The 24,721-nt window shown below is 49.4% G+C and overlaps 2 protein-coding genes and 1 long non-coding RNA gene across 7 annotated transcripts in view; all 3 read right to left on the reverse strand.

Annotated features, from left to right (window-relative positions):
• LOC135112568 (uncharacterized) overlaps positions 1 to 16,640 on the reverse strand; it is an 18,264-nt gene extending 1,624 nt beyond the window's left edge. The window contains exons 1-4 of one of the 5 annotated variants that reach the window (XR_010274469.1): positions 16,110 to 16,249; positions 4,036 to 4,791; positions 2,508 to 2,597; positions 1,901 to 2,060 (exon numbers count right to left, since the gene is read on the reverse strand). This is a non-coding gene — a long non-coding RNA (uncharacterized LOC135112568). The other 4 variants (XR_010274473.1, XR_010274468.1, XR_010274474.1 and 1 more) reach the window with 4 other exon arrangements.
• Positions 16,641 to 17,900: 1,260 nt separating this feature from the next.
• On the reverse strand, positions 17,901 to 18,452 carry LOC135107386 (uncharacterized). The gene has a single exon (XM_064017185.1). The coding sequence runs from the start codon at positions 18,450 to 18,452 to the stop codon at positions 17,901 to 17,903; it is 552 nt and encodes a 183-aa protein (XP_063873255.1).
• Positions 18,453 to 19,022: 570 nt separating this feature from the next.
• Positions 19,023 to 24,513, reverse strand: LOC135107389 (uncharacterized). Its single transcript, XM_064017200.1, has 2 exons — positions 22,856 to 24,513; positions 19,023 to 22,761 (listed from the first exon to the last, which is right to left on the reverse strand). The coding sequence occupies exons 1-2, from the start codon at positions 24,511 to 24,513 to the stop codon at positions 19,023 to 19,025; spliced, it is 5,397 nt and encodes a 1,798-aa protein (XP_063873270.1).
• Positions 24,514 to 24,721: the final 208 nt, after the last annotated feature.

A 24,721-nucleotide genomic window follows, 5' to 3' on the forward strand; every position in this document is an offset into this window, starting at 1 on the left:
GTTATTTAACTACCTGCACTAAAGAGTTTGTATTAGTTATGGCGGTGTTGAAAACAAGTATAAACACTTTGAGAGGCGTGACCTCCGCCGCTCTGCTTCATCAGCCTTCAAGTCCCGGCAGTGAAACGGTTCGTGTGAGGAAGACTGTTTCTGGTGCTACAGGTGAAAACTGTTACTAGTGTGTGTACATATCTGTGGAAACCAAAGGATGTTTTCAATCGTATCAAACGTTATAGTCATGGAGATATCTCTCTTCCTGCATACAAAACAACTACCAGCACATAATTATTACACACATACTCCTACACCAGCCTCGGAGTCCCCATCTGGTGAGCGGACCATAATTGTCCCCGGGTCAGACTGCTCTTTTGGTAACGACCCTAAATGTCTTGATACCCCTCTGTTTTTCTTCATAAACTTCTGCAACATTCGCATTCAATCTGTAGAACACTGCCTCTCCTCTATTAAGCTTCATCATCCTTTCGTCACTGAAACTCAGATGTCTGAGGCAACTGACAGTAGCCCCTTTTCTGTTCCCTCCTACTTTCTCTATCCTCATTTTCGATCCAAAGCTGGATGCTGTGTTTATGTGCGCAATGACTTAACCTGCTTTCCACTCTCTAAAATCTTCCGAGTTTTCCACCATCTGGCTACGACAACAGAGTCACTCTGTTGTTATCTGTGCTGTATACCTCTCAAATTACTCCTCTGACTATGAAAAATTCTTTGACTGCTTAACTTCCAAAGTGGAGCACATTGACTCTCTTCCCTTTTGCAGAGATCTCAATTCTTGGAGACTGGCTTCAATGTTCACCACCAGCTTTGGCTTTCCTCTCCCTTCACTGACCATCCTGGTGAACTAGCCTTCGACTTTGCTATTCTCCACGACCTAAAGCAATTGGTGCAACACCTTACTCGTATTCCTGACCGTCTTGAAGATAGGCCCAACATTCTTGACCTTTTCCTGACCTCTAATCCTTCTGCTTATGCTGTCACCCTTTCTTCTCCGTTGGGCTCCTCCGATCACAATCTCATATCTGTATCTTGTCCTATCGCTCCAATCCCTCCTCATGATCCCCCTAAAGGAAGGTGCCACTTGCGTTTTGCCTGTGCTAGTTGGGGGAACATGAGGAGGTATTTTGCTGATTTTCCTTGGAAAATGACTACTGCTTCCGTGACAGAGTCCGTCTCTGTGTGCCGAGTGCATAAAAGGTGATAGTGTCTGTCATGGAGGCGTACATTCCTCACTCTTTTTCTCGACCTAAACCTTCCAAAACTTGGTTTAACATAGCTTGTTCTCGTCCTATACATGATAGAGAGGTGGCCCACCAAAGGTGCTTAAGCCTTCTTCCATCATCGGAATCTCATGCACTTTACATTTCCGCCCGGAACCATGCCAAGTCTGTTCTCCAACTAGCCAAAAACTCTTTCATTAACAGAAAGTGTCAAAACCTCTCAAGATCTAACTTGCCCTCGTGACTTCTGGCACTTACGAAAAAACATCTATAATAACTTTGCTTCTCCTTCTTTCCCTTCTTTATTTCAACCAGATGGCACCCCTGCTATCACATCTATTTCTAAAGCTGAACTCTTCGCTCAAACCTTTGCTAAAAACTCTAAACTTGGACGATTCAAGGTTTGTTCCTCCCTCTTCTCCACTAGCGTAGACATGACAAAGGTACACAATGGACATGACACACTCAGGCAGCTGGAACAGCTTTGGCTATAAATGTTATAGCAATACTCTGCCACTTTGTTGACAAGTGACAATACAACCTCTCATTCCTCAGAATGTTCTTTTCACGTAACAGCTTCAAAACAAATCCTGAAGTACTGAACCAACATGAACCACCTCTGCTATCAAGTAGTCAGCACTGTGAAGGGTTGTACAGTTCCTTACCTCACTAAATAATACTTCTTTCTTATCCAATCTGTCTCTCTGTCTGTCTGCTGCCATGGCTTGACCTGCTCTTCTTTCATCTGTAGCTTCCATTCTGTCTGCCGTCTCCCTGCATCCTCTTGTCCACCACACCATCCTCTATTGTGTCTGCTGCCACTGTCTAGAAAAAAAAAAATGTTTTCTTCCAAACCTTGAACAACTACAACATGAACCAACTGTGGTTTAATCATTCTCCAGCATTTCTTCTGTCCACTGTCAGTCTGAACCATTCACCTAACACACCATCCTTCCTGCCACGGTCATTCCTCTCTGATGCTCTTCTCTTTCTCCTTCTCTCAGCGTGGTGGCAGCACAGGCCTCGGCATTCCCTGGCACCACGGCAGGTGTCAGTGAGGCAGGCAGGTGTTGGTTCAAGTCCTGGTAGTGTCACTTCGCTGCTGTATTGTTTTGTGTAGCGGATGATGCTACGTTTTTCATCACTTAGTTAGTGTAGAGTTTATTTTTCCTTGACGTTATTTGTGTTGGAATGACATTTCCATTATATAGTGGTAGATGTTCTAGGAAATAAGGAATTAGCAATACTAAAACATGCTTAAACACCACTCACCAGTGTGGAAGACTTGTCAGGGAGTGGCTGTAGGGGCTTCACTTGAACCACGACCATGTTCTCCTCAACCCTTGGAAAAGAACAATTTATCTGAAATGGAGATACAAAGATATTGAGAAAAATTTAAGTGAGAGACGCTGCAAAGTGTAGCTGACAGTGTACGCGTCGTCATCAAGAAGAGGGGCTCTGCAAAGAAATAGTAAGACACTCGTGAAGGGTACCATCTTTTCTCAAGGGAAGAGTGTCGTGTGTGTTAACAACGTCAGGCGCGCAAACATTTTTTGCATCAAGGGTGTTGTACAATCCAGACGTGAAATTTATTTTTTTTTTTTTTTTGTAATTTTCTACATTTTTTCCACTTGATATATGTAACGTTTTGATAAAAAAAAAAAAATCCCTTATGTAAAGAGGTCTTCTGTTAAGAAATTCCACGTTTTCACCGCGAGACATGTATGACAATTTTTTTTCTTTTCCGATTTTTTTTTTTTTTTCGGACATACCCGTTCTTCTTCAGTCTCCTATGAATATCTACGGTTCTTTTGCTGCGTACAACACTAGAGAGCACGAAATTTTAGTTTTTTTTTATTTATAAACGAAATATAAAATTATTTTTCCGTAAATCTAGCAAATAATCAATGTGTCTGCATTAGATATCTTTTGCATTAATATTTTATTTATATTTAAACAGTTAAACACTGGTTTTTATCTAAAAATAAGTCGAAATATAACAAATTATTTTCACCCGCCTTCCCCCCCCCCCACGGTAATTAAGGGTGAAATCATGAATCGCTTTAGGCCTTTGTACAAAACCAATCAGAGTAACTAAACTAAATTAATCTATGTCTGCTTTTTTCAACATATTCTGATGTATATATGTGAATTTCAAGTCCTTAGCTGCAATATGTGAATTATAGTCAACCCCTTAAACTTTGACATAACTTAAAATGGCGGATTTTGGCATATAAAAATTATCTCCGTTGTTATTGCTGTTACACATAGATGGGCTATTGCTGCTTATCAAACTGTGAGAGGCGAACAAAGTCTGCTGTCGTCATGTTTGTTTGTAACTGATTTTGATTTCTGACAAATATTTGAAAGTAAATATTTGACACAGTTTTTTTTACTTTTTCATCGAAAAAAAAAAATCTTATCGTACAAAAAAAAAAAAAAAAAGATAGCAGACATTCTTCTTCCAACCTTCCTGATAAAAATATCAGACATTCTTCTTCCAACCTTCCTGATAAAAATATATATATTTTTTTAATGAATTGGTCAATAAATGAGGGAGGAGATGCGAGTTGAACACAGGCAATTTAACATGGGATTAGCGATCCTTCAACCCCCCGCAAGTGGATGAATAAAGGTGATTAGTTACTTTAATGTGTAAAGACTGTAATTTGTAAAGATGAGAATAAATGAGAATAAATTATTTCTATGACCTTGTGTCCAGCCAATGTTTGTAGGTTTAAGGTGAAACCACGAGGTGAGGTGACATTAGTATTGTCAAGTGTCTTTGTAAGGTACTCACACTAAAGTTTTCATTTGCTTCAATCAATCAGGGTCTGATGATAAAAAAAAGGCACTGCATCCTGTTCACTCTACCCTGTGCACGCCTTCCTTCCACTCTGGAATGCACACCTTTATATATTGTGCTGCATTCGCACTCACATATTTCAATAAAAAAAAATAAAATAAATAAATAACAATCACAACAAAAAACAAAAAGTGACCAATAAATAAAAAGAAAAAACACAGGTGTGAAGAACTCTTCTCCTTTAACCTCCAGATAACCTCAGAACTGGTCTTCAGGAAAAAAAATAAATAAATAAAATAAAGATAAACACTATCACTCACGTAGAGCACAGCGTTACACCAAACACTATCACTCTCACATAGAGTACAGCGTTACACCAATCACTATCACTCTTACGTAGAGCACAGCGTTACACCACAAAAAAAAAAAAAATAATTGCAGCAGACCGAGGAGGGTTCTTATCTACAGCAAGTGACCCCTAAACAAACTAGCTAGCTAACCACAACCAAGGACCCGTGAAGTGCTTATCTGGGTTCTTGTGGCTGGATCGTGTCTGGGTAGCAGTCTAGGGCAGGTGAGGTGGATGGCTGAGTGTAGGTGACCACGTGGCTATGCCTGGCGTCCTCCACGACCTTGTGGAGTTGTATGGGATCACCTCGCCACTTCCGGGATGACCTGGGATAGTTATCTCGTCACCTACAACCCACTTCTGGTTCTTCATCACATTGTTAGGGGTAGTTCATGGGTCACCTGCAATAGTAGTAGTAGTAGTAGTAAAAGTAGTAGTAGTACTGGCGGTAGTGGTGGTAGTAGTAGTAGTAGCAGTGGTAGTGGTAGTAGTGGTGGTGGTGGTGGTGGTTGTGGTAGTAGTAGTGGTAGTGGTGATGGTGGTAGTAGCAGTGGTAGTTGTAGTAGTGGTGGTGGTGGCGGTGGTAGCGGTGGTAGTAGTGGTGGTGGTGGTGGTGGTGGTGGTGGTGGTGGTGGTGACGGATGTAGTAGTGGAGGCGGTGGTAGTAGTGGTGGTTGTGGAGGTGGTAATAGTGGTGGTGGTGGTATTCGTGGTGGTGGTGGTGGTGGTGGCATTCGTGGTGGTGGTGGTGGTGGTATTCGTGGTGGTGGTGATGGTAGTAGTGTTGGTGGTGATGGTAGTAGCGGTGGTGGTGGTGGTGGTAGTAGTAGTAGTAGTAGTAGTAGTAGTAGTAGTAGTGGTGGTGGTGGTGGTAGCAGTAGTAGTGGTAGTAGTAGTAGTAGTAGTAGTAGTAGTAGTAGTAGTAGTAGTAGTAGTAGTAGTAGTAGTAGTAGTAGATGGGGAAAGGGCGCTGCTCGAACTTCCACCAAGACTGGGCGGGATGGGAATCACCTCCCCTGAGAAGTTGGCGACTGTGGAGAACCTCAATTCCCTCAAGCTCACCAGGTCCCTCACAGAGAAGATCATTGCCCAGGACGCACATGGTGAAATAGCCCAAAGTGCAGTCACTGAGCAAGGACGAATTATATCTAGAGATAGGCAACAACATCAACGAAACTGTCTCGAAGACCTGATAAACATCCTGCCTGCAACCACAGTGAGAAAAATCCTCACTGCACAGGAAACGGGAGCCTCTAACTGGCTAACGTCACTGCCCATCAGAGCGAAGGGCTTCAGCCTCAACAAACAAGAATTTGTCGACGCCATTGCTCTGAGGTACGGCTGGCCGATGGAAGGACTCCCCAGTACTTGTGTGTGTGGCTCCCCCAATGACGTCAACCACACCATGACGTGCAAAAAGGGGGGATTCGTATGTATCAGGCACGATGAGGTGAGAGATCTGACCGCCAGCATGCTCAGGGAGGTGTGCCACGATGTCTCCACTGAACCAACCCTCCTGCCGCTAGACGGCGAGCACCTGCGCTACAGAACAGCCAACACCACCAACGAGGCTCGAGTCGACGTCAGTGCACGAGGGTTCTGGACAAGGGGACAGAAAGCATTCATGGACATACGGATCTTTGACCCGATGGCCGCCTGTCACCACGAACTCTCCCTGGAGGCAGCCCACCGCAAGAATGAGCAGGAGAAGATCCGAGCGTATGGGGAGAGAATCCAACACGTTGACCAGGGCAGCTTCACACCTCTGGTCTTCACCACATCTGGCGGGATGGGCTCCAAGGCTCAGTGCTTCTACTCAAGACTAGCCGACCTAATGGCAGAAAAGAAGCACCAGCCAAGGAGCCATGTCGTCGCATGGATGAGGTGCCGTCTCTCATTCTCCCTCCTCAGATCTGCCCTCCTGTGTCTCAGGGGGACAAGGCATTCCACTCCCATACCTGCAGACTTAGGAGGCCTCGACTGCGAGGCTACAGTGGTGGAGAGTGGTATAAGAGTAGATAGAGTAGAGGTAGAATGAATTTATAGTTAACAACTAATGTGTATATTATAGAGTATTAGATATGGTTGGATGCCACAGTCATTAGCGGGAGCTGGGGCTAATGACCTCCAAGTAATGGAGCCCCTAATTGACACATCAATAAACATGGGGTGGAGGTATTATTAAGTAGTAGAAAAAAAAAAAGTAGTAGTAGTAGTAGTAACAGTAGTAGTAGTAGTAGTAGTAGTAGTAGTAGTAGTAGTAGTAGTAGTAGTAGTGGTGGTGGTGGTAGTAGATGTGATAGTAGTAGTAGTAGTAGTGGTAGTAGTAGTAGTAGTAGTAGTAGTAGTAGTAGTAGTAGTAGTAGTAGTAGTAGTAGTAGTAGTAGTAGCTTGGTAGGGGTAAGACGTGTGGGTGTGTGGCTCCGTGATTAAGGTGTATTTTTAAGGTTAAAATTTTGTGAAATTTTGTGACAAAAGACACAGAGATGAGTGAAATGGAGAGGGTGGGCCCAGTGTAATATCAGTGTCAATACTCGTATAAATCACGTGAAAAATATTGATTTATCATATTCTGAAATCAGTGGTTGTTGTGAGCGTCACGGAGCGACCGTTGAAAGGGTCGAACTAGGTCGGAAGGGTTATCAGGTGATAAATCGCGTAGGGCAAACTCCGAGCAGCCCGCGCGGCTGCCCATCCACTCTCCGTCGGGGATACAGGTGCCACCTACTCCATATATTTCTATATAAATCTTACTATATATTATAGACTGATATCTCTGTTATAATACTAGGTATAAATCTTTCTGTTTAATTTTATTGGAGCCATGCACACCACGTGAGTACCCAAAATTACAGATCTTCATTAAATTTTCAGTAGTAATATACTATCACTCTAACTGTTGTAACGGTACTCCTAAGACGGCTGTTGCCACTACTACTGCCGCTAAACATTGTAGGGAATACTGAGTAAAGTGCCTGTAATACATATCTAAGTCCCATATTTACCATAAATGTTTCTCTCTCTCTCTCTCTCTCTCTCTCTCTCTCTCTCTCTCTCTCTCTCTCTCTCTCTCTCTCTCTCTCTCTCTCTCTCCTTCCCTCATCTCTCTATCTCTTTCTCTCTCTCTATCTCTCTGCTATCACTTTCCCCTCCCCTATTCCTCCTCCCTCTACCCTCCCTCCCTCCCTCCTTCCCTTCCCTTCCCTTCTCTCTCTCTCTCTCTCTCTCTCTCTCTCTCTCTCTCTCTCTCTCTCTCTCTCTCTCTCTCTCTCTCTGTTGTCGCCTCCCCCTCCCCTACTCCTCCTCCCTCCTACCTCTCCCTCTACCATCCCTCCCTCCTTCCTTCCCTTCTCTCTCCCTATCTCTCTTGCCCCCCTCCCTCACACTTTCTCTCTCTCTCTCTCTCTCTCTCTCTCTCTCTCTCTCTCTCTCTCTCTCTCTCTCTCTGTTGTCACTTTGTCACTTTCCCTTCCCCTATTTCTCCTCCCTCCTACCCCTCCCTCTCCCCCGGCTTCCCTTCTCTCTCCTTCCTCCCTCCTACCTCTTCCCCTACCCTTCCTCCTTCCCTCCTTCACTTCTCTCTCTCTCTCTCTCTCTCTCTCTCTCTCTCTCTCTCTCTCTCTCTCTCTCTCTCTCTCTGTTGTCACTTTCCCTTCCCCTATTCCCCTTCCCCTCCTACCCCTCCCTTTACCCTCCCTCTCCCCCTACTTCCCTTCTCTCTCCCTCCTCCCTCCTACCTCTTCCCCTCCCCTCCCTCCTTCACTTCTCTCTCTCTCTCTCTCTCTCTCTCTCTCTCTCTCTCTCTCTCTCTCTCTCTCTCTCTCTCTCTCTCTCTCTCTCTAATAATGTCATGTTATTAATACAATGTCTAACCCACCTGCACAAAGAAGATGTTGTCAGTGTACAAAAGAGGAACACAGATGTGTTAATTGTCAATGTGTGAGACAAAACAAAAAGTGTATAAATTGTAGAAAGGGAGATGGATGCCAAAACCCCCTGGGACGTGACCACCAGGGCAGTGAGAGGGAGGAGGAGCCAGGGGACAGCCAGGAATCCCAGCAGGATGAGGAACAAGAGCGAACGATGGAGACAGAGATGGGAGGGGAGGCTGCCCTGCCATCAACACCGTCACAACACGCCCCATCGCTACCGCAACACAATGTGTACGCCGCGAGACATACAAACGGGAGGAGAAACTTAGTCTGGAAAGGACTAACAGAAGAAGAAACAACCATGTGGGTGAACAACACTTACACAGAATTAGTTGGGTGGTCGACATGTCATCTGTTCGATCCACCAAAGTGTGCAGCCACCAACAAAATTGTACAAGAGATGGTCATCCTCCTCAACAATTACTTACAAGAGTCACCCCTCGCACCGTATGCGATGAAATTATTCTTCACACTGCCAAAACTCTTCTTTCAAAAGACACAGAAATGCGAAGGTGGCGGAAAACGTGAAAGCCGTCGCAAGAAGAGTGGGTCTATGGCAGAACAACCAACTGGATGAGCTCCTGGAGGAAGCCCGAGCCATCCAGAAGAGGCTGCCAAGGCCATCAGGAAACCAACAAGGGCAGGAAGACAAAGCCCGTAATTTCGCTGGCAATATGCGGCAAGGACAGGTGTCCAGGGCTCTGCGGGCACTTAATGAACAGCAGTCAGGTGGAGTGTTGCCCCTCACCAGGGAAACCATCCACCTGCTGAAGGAAAAACATCCTCCCCCCGGTGACGAGGAGGGCCTCAGGATGCAGGGGCCTTTCCGCAAGCCCAATGATGTCATCTACGAGGTGATAACTGGAGAGATGATCTGGAAGAAGTCTCTCCAGACACACGGCAGTGCTGGTCCCTCAGGACTAGACGCTAGAGGGTGGCGTCGCCTGTTGAGCGGCGCACTCTGTGGCAGCGCCGCTAACGACCTATGCGGCGCCCTGGCAGCACTGGCGAGGAAGCTTGCCACCACAAATTGTCACCACGTCGAGGCTCTCACAGCATGCCGATTAATTCCGCTGGACAAAAAGCCGGGATGCAGACCAATTGGCATCGGCGAGGTGATAAGACGCATCGTGGGTAAATGCGTCATGACGGTGGTCAAGGACGACGTAAGGAGGGCAGCGGGGAACCTGCAAGTATGTGCAGGACAGCAGGCAGGAGGGGAAGCCGCCATCCACGCTATGAGGGAAATGTTCAGTGAAGACAATTGTGAAGCGGTGTTATTAGTGGACGCCAAAAACGCTTTGAACACTATTAACAGAAAAACAATGCTTCACAACATTCGAGTAAAATGTCCCTCTCTGGCACAATATGTAGAAAACACATATAGTGACCCCTCGGATTTGTACATAATATGTAGTAATAGTGGTAATAGTGTTAAGGTGTTAAAGTCCATGGAAGGGACAACACAAGGTGACCCAGTGGCCATGGCGATGTACGCCCTCGGACTTTCAGTGCTGCAACAAGTTATCTCATATGAGAAAACGAGTGTGAAGCAAGTGGCGTACGCGGATGACCTGTCAGGGGCCGGCAAAATAACAGACTTGAAAAAATGGTGGGGCTTAGTGAACGACAATGGTCCCATCATAGGGTACACACCCAATGCCGCTAAGTCCGTCCTTATTGTAAAGCCTGAACACTATGACAGTGCAGTGGATAGCTTCAGTGGCAGTGGAGTTATAATAACAAAGGATGGACAACGGCATCTGGGTGCTGTCATCGGAACAGAGGAGTTCAAGAAGGAGTACATAGGAGAAAAGGTGAAGGAGTGGATACATGAGGTGGAAGTCCTGTCTGACATGGCCAGGACTGAGCCTCATGCAGCCTACTCTGCCTACACCCACGGCTTGCAGCATCGATGGAAATTCGCCATGCGCACCATCCCAGGCATCAGCCCTCTCCTTGCACCACTGGAGGTCTCGATAAGGAACACCTTCCTCCCAGCGTTACTGAGATACCACACCATCGGAGATGGGGAAAGGGCGCTGCTCGAACTTCCACCAAGACTGGGCGGGATGGGAATCACCTCCCCTGAGAAGTTGGCGACTGTGGAGAACCTCAACTCCCTCAAGCTCACCAGGTCCCTCACAGAGAAGATCATTGCTCAGGACGCACATGGTGAAATAGCCCAAAGTGCAGTCACTGAGCAAGGACGAATTATATCTAGAGATAGGCAACAACATCAACGAAACTGTCTCGAAGACCTAATAAACATCCTGCCTGCAACCACAGTGAGAAAAATCCTCACTGCACAGGAAACGGGAGCCTCTAACTGGCTAACGTCACTGCCCATCAGAGCGAAGGGCTTCAGCCTCAACAAACAAGAATTTGTCGACGCCATTGCTCTGAGGTACGGCTGGCCGATGGAAGGACTCCCCAGTACTTGTGTGTGTGGCTCCCCCAATGACGTCAACCACACCATGACGTGCAAAAAGGGGGGATTCGTATGTATCAGGCACGATGAGGTGAGAGATCTGACCGCCAGCATGCTCAGGGAGGTGTGCCACGATGTCTCCACTGAACCGACCCTCCTGCCGCTAGACGGCGAGCACCTGCGCTACAGAACAGCCAACACCACCAACGAGGCTCGAGTCGACGTCAGTGCACGAGGGTTCTGGATAAGGGGACAGAAAGCATTCATGGACATACGGATCTTTGACCCGATGGCCGCCTGTCACCACGAACTCTCCCTGGAGGCCGCCCACCGCAAGAATGAGCAGGAGAAGATCCGAGCGTATGGGGAGAGAATCCAACACGTTGACCAGGGCAGCTTCACACCTCTGGTCTTCACCACATCTGGCGGGATGGGCTCCAAGGCTCAGTGCTTCTATTCAAGACTAGCCGACCTAATGGCAGAAAAGAAGCACCAGCCAAGGAGCCATGTCGTCGCATGGATGAGGTGCCGCCTCTCATTCTCCCTCCTCAGATCTGCCCTCCTGTGTCTCAGGGGAACAAGGCATTCCACTCCCATACCTGCAGACTTAGGAGGCCTCGACTGCGAGGCTACAGTGGTGGAGAGTGGCATAAGAGTAGATAGAGTAGAGGTAGAATGAATTTATAGTTAACAACTAATGTTTATATTATAGAGTATTAGATATGGTTGGATGCCACAGTCATTAGCGGGAGCTGGGGCTAATGACCTCCAAGTAATGGAGCCCCTAACTGACACATCAATAAACATGGGGTGGAGGTATTAGTAGTAGTAGTTAAAAAAAAAGTAGTAGTAGTAGTAGTAGTAGTTGTAGTAGTAGTAGTAGTAATAGTAGTAGTAATAGTAGTAGTAATAGTAGTAGTAGTAGATTAAACAAAATAGAAAAAAAAAAGAAACCGACAGACAAACCGAAAATAGCCCCCCTCCTCCACCCTCTCTCTCTCTCTCTCTGGGAGGTAAGAGAACACTATTTTCTTGTTGGATTGCGAGGTCACTCTAGAAGAGCGGGAAAAAGATGCAGATGGCACTGTCAAATCTTTAGTGTGAATGAAGGGCGGACAAGTGCAGCTTGAGAAGGTAGGAGAGTGAAGAATGTATGTGATCAGTGTGATGGGAAGCTACATGTATGCCTCCCATGTTTTGAAAGAAAGCACTCTCTCCATCAATAGTGACCTTCACACATTTGCTGCAATCATTTCTTGAGTCACTGTTTTCACTACAAAGGAATGAAGAAGCTGTTTATATGAAGGTTGAAGGATAAAGCCTTTTCTTTGTGCAGCTGCAAACAGGACACAGGCTTTCATTTGTTACAGGAAAACTTCTCCTTTGTGCAAGAAATGATAGTAATGATTTCAATAAGAGTAGGTAAAAATGTTATGTTGTTTTGCAATCACAGATTTGCTTTATAATAAAAGAATATATAGATGACAGTTGTTAAGGATACTACATCTATATGTTGAGCCGTGACTGAGACAAGTTTTATTATTACCATGTAGAGTTCCACCTTTGTATTTTGACCAGTTACAATGTCACTTCACAAAAGATACTGTTTCATTATTTTACCATTATTATATTTGCCTCATTAAAAATTATGATAATTAGTAATCAACATTTGTTTAAAAGATCTGCGTTTCATTTTTGCCCATTATTTAATGGAATTCATTGTTAAAAAAAAAAAAAGGAAGAAAAGTGATAAATGTTGGGCCAGTGGTACGCACGGCAACTTTGAATAGTCTGAAATGTAACGGCGGTGGTACGTGTGGCGCCTGACGTGTTAAATATTTACAGATTTTACTTAATATAACACTTTTTTTTTTATATATAACTCTCTCCACCGTAGTCCTTCTAACGTCCAAAACCGTCACCTACCCACTCCCTTCTCACTCTCTCACTCCCTCTCAATGTCCCTAGAAGTTACAACCTTCAATTCTCTCCACCCTAATCTTTCTCCAGTTCAAATCCGTCACGTACCCACTCCCCTCTCAGTCTCACTCTCACCTTGGCCTCGTACAGGTCGTCCACTTCGGGCCAAATGTTCTTGAGTTGTTCTTCACAGTCCTCTCAAGTTCTCTCAGTGAGTCTTTGAGTTTTGCTTCATATTCTACTTGTAACTTCCTATCAAGCTCAGCTATCTCCAGGTGTTTACGCTTCTTCGTTTCTGTAACCTCCTGCTACAACACTTGCAGTGGTAGTAGTACGAGTAGTAGTAGTAATGGTAGCGGGAGGGGGTGCAGCATAATTGCTGGCTCACAAAAACGCACAAATATCTCATCATTTCATTACACTTTCTCATTCGTTTTTGTTTCAGCGGTGCATTTTTACCGCAGATTTTCTTTTCATCTGTATTTTCTTACTTTTCTCTCTCTTACTTTCCACTTGTTTTGTTTACCTTGCTTTCTCCTTCGTCTTACTCTGGCCACCATTCTCTCTCTCTCTCTCTCTCTCTCTCTCTCTCTCTCTCTCTCTCTCTCTCTCTCTCTCTCTCTCTCTCTCTCTCTCTCTCTCTCTCTCTCTCTCTCTCTCTCTCAGTAGAGAAAGCTAAAGGGATTTTTTATTTATTTATTTATTCTTTTAATGTGTCAGGGTACATGGTCTCAGTTTGGCAATGGAATGAATGGAGCAAGTTTTGATGTCAACTTTACGTGGAGGAAAATTGTGTTTACTTATATATATATATATATATATATATATATATATATATATATATATATATATATATATATATATATATATATATATATATATATATATATATATATATATATATATATATATATAATGTGTGTGTTCTTCGTGACTCGTTTTTCTTTTTTAAGCATTTTTTTCTTTTGTACTAAAAGTATATATATATATATATATATATATATATATATATATATATATATATATATATATATATATATATATATATATATATATATATATATATATATATATATATATATATATATAAAGTAAGCACAATTTTTGTACACGTGAAAAATAAAATAAATGATAAACGACACATTACAAAGCCTCATTACTTAAACTCAGAAATCGCAATGGACAGAAATGGTCTTTACGACGCCAGTACTTCACTCAGGTATTAAACACCAGTGCTGCATCACTTTTCTCTCGCTTTCTTTTCTACACTACCACCGTGACGCCCTCCACGCCCCTGCCACCCACGCCAACCACTTCACAAACATTAGAAAAACTGACTCAAAACACGACTGCACTCGTCTGCAGAGAGAGAGAGAGAGAGAGAGAGAGAGAGAGAGAGAGAGAGAGAGAGAGAGAGAGAGAGAGAGAGAGAGAGAGGGGCGGAGATGGGAGTAGAAAACCGTATGGGAAGGGATGAGGGAGGAATGGGAGTGAAAGTAGAAATGAAAGGGTTGCGAGTGAGTGAATATCAGAGGGACAGGAGTGAGGAAGGAGAGAAAGAGTGAATGATGGAAGCATAAGAATAAAAAGGATGAATGAGGGATGAGAGAGAGACTTGAGGAAACAATGGGAGTGAGTCAGATGAATGGTTGAGAGAGGGAGGGAAGCAGTACGTGAGGGATGAGGCTGAGAGGATAGCTGGCTAAATCCAGAGAGAGAGAGAGAGAGAGAGAGAGAGAGAGAGAGAGAGAGAGGTGGGGGGTGGGAATAAATTGAGGGCAGTGAATGAACAGGGGAGCGAAGGGTCAGCCAGAGATGTGCGCTTGAGATAGTGAGGGTGGTGGTAACAGGCAGCCCTCACAGCCCCTGCCACCACCACCAACCACCACCTTTCATCACCAATTGTTACCTTCAAGCTGCCATCGCATACGTCCTGCCTTCATTCCTTATTACGTTACAGATATGACACCTGAATACTACTAATGACGCCACCACCACCACCACCACCACACCTGTCCATAAAACCAATATTTCCCTTTCATGTATTTTGTCTAAGTAATGAAACGGCGGAGGGAAGCATCACGTAGACAGACAGACACAGATTGGTCTCTCCACCAGTCCTCCATCAACTGACTGACTGACTGACTGTGTGATTGAAAGACGGACAGACAGACAGATTGCTCTCTCCACCAGTCATCCATCAACAGACTGAATGACTGATTGAAAGACGGACAGACAGACACATATTGGTCTCTCCACCAATCCTCCATCAACAAACTGACTGACTGATTGAAAGACGAATAGAAAGACAGAGTGGTCTCTCCACCAGTCTCCCATCAACCGACTGATTGACTGACTGACTAACTGAAAGACGGACAGACAGACAGGTGGTGTACTCATATTTATCTGCTCAGCTTCTCAACTTACTTAACTGCAACCTCAATCATATAACTTTCATAATCAGAGTCAGGAAATTTAAAATATTGCTTCATTTGCTGTCAATCTCTCTCTCTCTCTCTCTCTCTCTCTCTCTCTCTCTCTCTCTCTCTCTCTCTCTCTCTCTCTCTCTCTCTCTCTCTCACACTGACTACATCACACAGGTCATTGTATAGATGAAATTGTTTAAATATACACATTTCCTAATAGAATTAATTTTCTATTGTGAGTTTACATAAATAGTCCAATAATAGTAATCAAAACCACAGATTACTACCTTTCATTACGTGTGGAGCTTCAATCTCAAATAAAAACCATTATACATTGACTCAAATAAGGCAACACTCAACTGGAACACGAGGAGTAGGGGGAGAACAGGCAGGGAAAAGCGGGGAGAGGGTGGCGGGCAGGCTAGGAAGGGAGTGGGGAGGGAGAGAAGGGGAGAGAAGGCCTGAAACAGGGAGGTGAAACAAGCGAACGAGTGACTGCAATTTGCTGATTATAGGAGTACACACACACACACACACACTCTCTCTCTCTCTCTCTCTCTCTCTCTCTCTCTCTCATCCCTGATTATCATATCATCACCACCACCACAACTTCCACTCCGTCCGATAAACACCTTTTTACACCACCACCAACACCAATTAGCCCGCTCCGACTACGACCACCGCCACCTACCACCTCCACCACCACCACCATCGCAATCCTCAACCACACCCAACAACCACAACACCGTTGCGTCCGCTGCACCCACCACTGTCACACAACCACCACCATCCCCAACAACCACAACCACCTTCAACATAAGCCAGTCATGTTCACCATCACTACCAACACCCTCTACAACCATTCCAACCATACCAAACACCACCACAACCACCACCTCAACCCAGTCACGTCCGCCATAGCCACCTCCACCTCCCCCTTCCACCATCCTACTCTCCACATCTCTCTTCCACTATCCACTCCTCCCTATCCACCAACAGGCCATACTCACATCCACCTCTCCCTCCTCACCGCAGTCCACCACAGCATGCCCGCCAGGGACAGGCGCAACACCGTTTCACCGCCATAACACAACCGGAGACTCGTCACGTCAGCGGGCGCAGGGCAAATGGCTGAGGAGACGGAGAGGAGAGAGTATCACGTGACTTGAATACTTGGCGCTGATTGGTGAAGGCTGTGCTGAGGTAATTGTCACTAAGAACGGAGCCACTCTCGCAATACTACTTGTAATGATACAAAATAATAGAATCACGATTATTATTACAAGTAGAAGACATTTACCAATACACTGTGAGGCAAGAAGTAACGACAAATGAAGGACACATAAGCTTTACGAAGAATACGAAAGAAAACGGAAAAAAAATAGAACGCTCTGATTGGCAGACGGGAAGCAGGCCACCACCACAGCTCTCGTATTTATTGAGGCTTATAATTATAGACTTGAAATAGCGACTTGAGACTAATGAAATCACGTAATACATGTAGTGCGGGTGTTTTCATCAATGACAGACTAATGCTACGAAATAAAAAAAAAAAAAAAGATACATTACAGTAACTGGGGGAATGTAGCAAAGCAGTCTCAGGTATCATGAATGCACTTGTTTTTCATGAAGCAAGGTTATGTGCCTGTATTCTGAAAGGCTTTGCTCTCTCACCAGACTATTTTCAAAGGCCACAGAGATAATTACCCGGATTTTCAAGACTGGTTCTCCCGTTGATGCTGTAGAGACCTTACCAGTCTGTCACTAGAACCATAAAAACACTCTTAATACTCGTGTAATTTCAACTACAGCCTCTTGAAAGTAGTCGGGGTGCGGGCAGAAATGTTTCATGGTACGGTGTATCGTGAAACATTTCTTTTGGCACTTTTGTTAGAAATACAGGCAGGGAATCTGCTTCATTAATTAGGGAGCCGTCTTTACACACACACACACACACACACTGTTATCTTTACGTGTTCACTGTCAATCTATTCACTTCTACTAACAGTTTCCGAGCCCCATGCAATCAGCAGCTATTACTAAAAAGAATAAAGTAAATAAAGAACTGTAGGGGATGAGTCACTGTACACAAATGAGCGCCTATAAAGAAGCAGATGATAAAAAGAAAAATTATCCGACAGTGAAAGGATTAAGCATTTAGGAGGCGCAGGTGCGAGGCGTTTTAACACCTCTACTTTCCCATGACTCGGTAACAAAGAGGAGCAGTCAGGCGGGTGGGCTGAAGGCGGCCACAGCCACAGCTGACCACCTCGCCGCACCCTCCGCATCATTCCAGGTTAGACGAGTGTTGTCTGTCGCACTGTGTATCTTTTCGTGGTGGTGTCACGGGCGGCGGCGCAACAAGGTGATGATTCCCCTTCCGGTATTGGCCGCTATCGAGTTTTCACGGAGCTTTAACAAAACGATAGCCAGAGCCGTGAGCTTTTCGATTTTTGCAGCCTGAAGTGAACTTGTGGCGGGATGGGAAACGTTTCACTCTAATGCACCTTTATTTTATACAAGTTTTTTTTTTTTTCCACATGCATGTTTATTCTACTGACTTGTCACATGCATGTTTACTATACTAACCTTCACTCTTGTTACACGCCAAACTCTCCACTGAGCCGCTGCGTGGAGTGAAGACACCAACACTGGCCAGCAGCACTCTCATCACTCCTTTGGCTGCAGCCCTAATAGCAATCCTGGCCTGACCTGGCGTTCCTAGGTGTGTGTACGTGTTAATTAACACCTATTTTTGACATATTACACTTCTTCTTCTTCTTCTTCTTCCCAGCTTTTCCCTATTCGGGGTCGCCGTTGTGAATGAGCCTTCTCCACGTATTTTTATTGTTTGCCATCTCTGGATTTATATTCTTCTCCCCAAGATCTCCGTTTATGCAGTCAATCCATCTTCTTTTGGGCCGTCCTCTTCTTCTAACTCCCTCCACCTCCATTTCCATGATCTCCCTTCCTACGTGGTCTTCGCCAACTCTTCTTCTCAAGTGTCCATACCACCTCAACCTTGACTCCTGGATCTTCTTGGAGACTTCAACTACTTTCACCGTTCCTCTTATGTACTTATTCCTAATTCGGTCTGTTCTGTTGACTCCCACCATCCATCTCAACATATTCATCTCCGCTACATCCATCTTCCTCTCTTCAATCTTCTTCAAAGGTGCTGCTTCTAGCCCATACATCAAAGCAGGTCTAACGACTGCTTTGTGGACTTTGCCCTTCACTCTTACTGGTACCCTTCTATCGCATATCACACCCGAAACTTGCCGCCAATTGTTCCAGCCACACTGAATCCGAAAGTTCACTTCTTTTTCCATTTCCCCTGTCTCGTCTACCATCGATCCCAAGTACTTAAATGTTTTCACTCTCTTCAACTTTTCACCATTCAGTCTAATTGTGGCCTGTTGATCGCCCCTTGTATCCGTCGTAAAATATTCAGGTTTGGACCTACTAATCCTCATTCCTCTCTAGTGATCTAGGTGGAAGCCGCAAGGAATATGAGAAGAGAAAACCGACAGGTAACCGTCAGCAGTTGCAAGTCCTTTAATCTCTTAACTCGCCAGAGATAGAGAAGAGAAAACCGACAGGTAACCGTCAGCAGTTGCAAGTCCTTTAATCTCTTAACTCTTTTTGTTCACCAGCTAAGGTTGTATTTATAGCCACTTGTTAGACTGGTTAAACTCTCTCTCCTTTATTTAATTTTTTTTTTTTTATTAAAGGTTTATTGAGTATTATGTCAACATATACATATATACATATTGCACAAAGGAAAAAATATACATGAATGTACATAATACACAAAGCGGGCACCAACCCGCAGGTGGGGGAGTCTTGGGTCCCGGTGGTGGGCGGTGCGGTGGCGCGGCGAGGAGTGCTGCTCGCCGGTCAGGAAAGGAGCTGCGACCTGTTCAGCGGGGCGGGGGCGCTGCCCTGAGAACTCGCAGCATCAGGTCTGTGGGCGTGTGGCGGACGATGAGGGCAGCCCTGGCCTCGCGGCTGCTGAGGAGATCACCGCCTACAGGATGGGCCGGTGGTGGCGGCGTTGGTCTGAGGGCGGCGGTGGCCGGACAGGACAGTAGGTAGTGCACTAGCGGGTGGCGGCTGTGCCTCCCGCAGTGGTCGCACTCCTGCCCCCGAAAGTCGTCGTACAGCTGTTCCCTGGTGCAGTAGCCCAGCCTTACGCGTTGCAGCAACACGCCGTCTGCTCTGGGCTGCTGCTGGGAGGCGTCCAACGACTGGTAGCCAGTGGCGGAGGCGTACCAAGCTGCCTGTCTCTTCCTTGTTTCCAGCTGCCGGTGCGTGTGGCGGGCGCGCTTGGTTGCGGCGAGCCTGGCTCGCGCCCTCACTTGGCTCAGGCTGGGCGGCACATGCCTTGTCACCTGGGGGCCACTAGCAGCTCTCTTGGCGGCTGCGTCAGCAGCCTCGTTGCCTCGTACTCCCACGTGGCTGGGTATCCAGTTGAGCCTCACCCGCCGCCCCTGCGCGGCGAGGCTCTGGAGGCTACCCAGGATGGCGGTGACGAGGCCCACGTTGTCGCTGGGATACGGCTGTTGTAGAGCCTGTAGCCCCGTTCTGGAGTCGGTGTGGAGCACCACGGTGCGCTCCCGCCGGTGTTGAGCGTGCTCCAGGGCCAGCAGGATGGCCACCAGTTCTGTCTGCAGGGTGGAGCAGTGGTCGGGAGTCCTCTCACACACCTCGGCCCCTCTGGTGATGGCAGCAGCGCCCGTCCTTCCGCTGTCAGGGTCAGCCGAGCCGTCGGTGTAGTACACAACACTGTCTGGCTCGGTGACCTGCGCCATGGCCATGAAGGCGTGCTGCCGCATCTCCTCCACGGCGCAGAGCGCCTTGCTGGCGGGCAGCTGTGTGGCGGAGAACTCTGCCGCGGGTGGCTCCCACGGGGGTGGGGCGCGGAAGGTGGGGGCAGGGAGGTCCGCCTGTGGCCAGTTCTCCATGCGAGCCAGGTTGTGGGTAGCCAGCGTGCACTGCAGCAGCCACGGGTTGCGGCGGAGAGATTCGGCACCCTGCGTCCCCGCCAGCCTTAGTCTCCTCTGTGTCACTCCCTCCGCGTCACGCTGCAGCACCCTCGCTACGCGGCAGGCCGTGATCTGCTGTACCCTGGTGGTGAGGGGTACCAGTCTGGTCTCGCTCTGCATGACGCATGCGCTGGACCACCTCGGTGCCCCCAGCATGGTCCTCATTGCGGTGTTTTGTAGCACCTCGATCCGCTCCTGCTGGTTTGGAGAGAGTGCTATGAGGACGGGGGCGCTGTAATCCACCAGCGAGCGAACAGCGTGCACGTAGTACTGGCGCAGGACGGAAAAAGTGGCGCCCGCGCTGATTCGCGTCATGGCCCGCATCACGTTCAGCCTAGACTGCGTCCTCTCCCTCAGGTAGGCGGCGTGGGCTGTGAAGGACAGCCGCTTGTCCACCCACACACCGAGGTACTGGTAGGAGTTGGTCCATGCCAGCTCAACTCCCTGGACGCGGAGCTGCCAGGTTGGGTCTGCCGCCTTCACCATCATGGCCCGGGACTTCTCTGCCGAGATCTTGAGCCCCAGGTCCTGGCATTTCCCGCTGATGAGGTCGAGTGCCTGCTGCGTCCTCCTGAGCTTGTTGCCCCTTCCGGTGACGACGAGGGCGAGGTCATCGGCGTAGCTCAGCAGGACGGTGCCAGCGTGGAAAGGCAGTGCCACTAGCTGTTCCATCAGCAGGTTGAACAGTAGAGGGCTGAGGATGCCGCCCTGGGGCGTCCCGTTCTCAAGTACCTTGAAGGTCGACCTCAGGCCCTGGAACCTAACCCTGGCGCGGCGGCGCTGCAGGTAGTCGCGGAGCCAGGCCAGCAGCCTTCCTCGCACCCCTTTCCGCACGAGTGCGTCGAGGATGGCGTGAGGGCTGGCTAGCTCGAACGCCTTCTCGAGGTCGATGAAGACGATGACGGCGGGGCGGTGGTCAATTTGGGTCAGCAGGGCGAGGATGCTGTCTGCCGTGCTCACTCCGCGGGTGTAGCCGAACACATGTGGGTGAGAGGGCCCCACGCGCCACTGTAGCCGCGCGAGCACCATCCTCTCAGCCGTTTTGGCCGTGCAGCTGAGGAGAGAGATGGGTCTGATCTTGGTGGGCTCCCTCGGCTTTGGAATCGGCTGAATGTCGGCTTCCTTCCACGCGGGCGGCAGACAGCCCGCCATCCATGAGGCGTTGATGGTGGCCAACAGCGCGGCGTCCCCAGCCGGCCCAGCGTGCGCCAACATGGAGTATGGCACGCCGTCCGCCCCCGCTGCCGTGTCGCGGCCTCTCCTCCTAGCCCGCTCCAGCTCTTGAAGGGAGAAGGGCTGGTCAGTCACGTCGGCTTCCTCCATCGCCTCCCTGACAGCCTCGTCGCGGTGTGGTCGGAGCTGCTGCTGGATGCGTTGTGTCTGGGGAGGAAGCTGGTCACTGGAGCTCCGCGTGGTGAACATGGTGGCAAGCCTCTCTGCCTCCTGCTGCGGGTGCGGGTGGGCGGGCGGGCGGGGCGGGGCAGCGCCGGAGGCTGTCCTCACGCTCCTCCACAGCTGGCCTAGAGACGTGTGGTGGCTAAAAGTGGCGCACCACTCCAGCCACTTAGCCTCTCTGGCCCTCAGGGATACCTGCCGTGCGCGGGCCACCACATCCTGTAGGAGTCTTAGGTTGTTGGGGTTGGGGCGCCTTTTGTACAGTTTTCTGTGCTGGTTGACACGGTGGTTGTGCTCGCGCACCTCTTCGTTGTAGTACCACCAGTCTGTCCGGTGGCGGCGGCTCGGGGTGCACCTGGGGATGGCTGCGGCGGCTGCGGTCTGGATGGCCGTCGTCAGGTCCCTCTCCTGCTGATGTAGGTCGGCGGGCGGCTGATAGGCGGCCCACCACTCGTCAAGAGAGGCCTGAAACTTGGTCCAGTCCGCTCTCCTTATGTTCCAGCGTGGGGGCGGGCGGGGTGGGACCGGCGGGGCCACTGGGAGGGTGGTGAGGGTGGCAAAGTGGTCGCTGGTGAGGGTCGGGTGCACCTGCCACGTAGCGCCTGCCGCCAGGTCACTCGAGACCAACGTGAGGTCAAGCCTTCCTCCCCGGGTGTGGGTGGCCTCCCCTGTGTTGAGAAGGCACACGTGAGGGATTTCCTCGAGCAGCACGGCCAGGTGGCGGCCCGTTTCGTTGGCTGGGGACGGTGACTGTAGCATGGGGTGGTGGGCGTTGAGGTCGCCCGCAACCAAGAGACTGGAGTGGGAGGCGAGGGTGAGAAGCTCTCCTGCCTCCAGCTGGTGTCGCTGGCTCCTGTATACGTTGTATACCAGGAGCGGGAGACTTCCCACCTGCAGCTCCAGCGCCAGGACCTCCACACCGTCCCCGCAGTTGACTGGGGCTGCAACCCTACGGTGAGGGATTGTGCTCCTCACCAGCGCTGCACAGCCTCGGGTGCCCTCCGCTGTGGGGAGCGAGTGAAGGGTGTAGCCCGCCACCCTCCATTCAAAGTCGGCGGGCGTCAGTGTTTCCTGGAGGAGCACAACGTCAAGGTGCTCCTCGAAGACGGCCTGTAGGACTTGATGTTTCTTGGGTCGCAGGCCCTGCACGTTCCATTGCAGGACTCTGAGCCTGGGGGGCCCTGCAGGCTGGTCCGCGTGGGTGGCGCCCTCAGCATATCTCCTCTCCATGTTGGTGGTGAAGGTCTGGTGGTTGGAGGGAGGGGCACAGACGTGGGTCCCTCGAGTTCAGCGGTGGTGGCAGGAGGCCGCACTCAGAGATGGCCGTGGCCGTCTCCTGGCGGAGAAGCGCGTCCAGATCGTCCCGCCTAGCGGGGACGTGATCAGGGCTGGCAAGCAGCTCCGCCATCAACTGCACCATCCGCGCCACGAGGCAGTTGACCACCGCGCGGGTTTCTTCGCTGAGACAGGCGGGCACCCCGTGGAGAGGATCGCTCGGGACCATGGCTCTCCTCCTCACCGTTGTCGGTGCTGGGCCTGTCGCCGCACGGGCGGGGGCGTCGCCGGGAGGGTCTCTCCCTTGTGTGCCGCTGCTCGGGTGGTGGGGCTTGGCTCGAGCATGCTTGGTAGGGGTGCTACCTGAGCGAGTGGAGGGGTGGGCGGAGGGGGTGCGGCTCTCCGTGCCTATGGCTGGAGGCTGTACCTCGGGTCGGCGGTGAGGGGGTTGCCGGTTAATCTCTTCCGGTCTTGCCGCTGGCTGGGACGGGGGTGGGGGGGTGGCTGAGGGGGCCTGCCGCGGGACCCAAGCTGACCTGACTGGAGGTGGGGCGGGTGCAACGGGATCTCGCGCTGACCTTCCTGGCTGGCCACGTGGTGGATGCTGTTGCTGCTGGGGCTGAGCGATCTGTTGCCGGGGCTGCCCATGCGACGCTTTATGGCGACGTCGACGTTGCCGCCTTGGTGGCGCCTGAGACTGCTGTTGTTGCTGCTGGCGTGAACGAGGCATCCTACGGAGCCTCTCAGGGCACTGGGGGTTCCACGCGTGGTGGTTTTTCCCACAGTTTGGGCACCTGGCGGTGGTTGCCTCGTTGGCCTTATGGCGGGCGATGCACTCCTCCGTCGGGTGGGGCAGGCTGCACACGCCGCACCTGGCGGCATGTTCGCACCGCGCCTGCAGGTGGTTGTACCGTTGGCACCTGTAACATCTTACAGGCTCACCTTGGTAGGGGCGCAGGGAGTATCTGCCCCAGCAGCCGAGATCCAACTTGGCGGGCGGCGGCCCCACACACACAAGTAGCACCTGTCTCTTGGGCAACTTGTCCCTCCTGGAGGTCAGACGCTGGGCGGAGGTCACCTGAGGGTGAGCCTCTACCGCCTCGAGAGGCAGGTCGAGCGGGTAGCGCTCCAGCACCACCTTGTGCCTCTTTTCGCTTGGGTCGAGGAGGAGCACCCTGTTTCCTTCCTCCGCGATGCGGCGCAGGAGTGCCGTGGAATCCTCGTCCTTGGGCGTGACCACGTGCTCACCCTTGAGATTAACCCTTACCTGTATCCGAAGGGTCGGATACTCCCTCTCGAGGGCAGAGATGGCTCGGTAAGAGTTCTCGTATTCGCCCAGGCTGCCCAGCTTGAACTTGGGCCTCGGGGGCTGGTGGCGGCGAGCTCGGCTGGTCGTGACGGTAGTCCATCCTTGCTCCTCACCGCCGTCCTGCTGCTGCTGCTGCACCACGTCGCTGAAAACGGAGAGGTCGAGTGGGGCCCAGTCCGCTTCGGTAGCGTTGTCCTCCTGCCATGAAGGCTGGAGGCTGCGGGTGGCTCGCTTCGGTGAGCGCTCATCACTGCTGCTGTCCTCCAGCAGGTTACGGGCCGCTTTCTTGGGCGTGGAGCACTTTAGGGATGCTGAAGAAGAGGATGCTCTTGCCCTCTTCCCTGAACCGTTGTTCAGCACCAGCACTTGGTCACTGTTGAATGCCATGACGATTGAACGAGGCGGGAACGACACACGTGGTATTTAGGGTAGGTCAGAGGGAGCGTGGCAGCGACCACGTCCGACCCCGACCGTGGCCCAGTCGTGACTGTCCTTTATTTAATTTTTTTAATTATTAAAGGTTTATTGAGTATTATGTCAACATATACATATATACATATGGACAAAGAGAGTGAATGTGTGTGTGTATGTCTGT

Source organism: Scylla paramamosain, chromosome 2, assembly GCF_035594125.1.
Source record: "Scylla paramamosain isolate STU-SP2022 chromosome 2, ASM3559412v1, whole genome shotgun sequence".
Taxonomy (NCBI): Eukaryota; Metazoa; Arthropoda; class Malacostraca; order Decapoda; family Portunidae; genus Scylla; species Scylla paramamosain.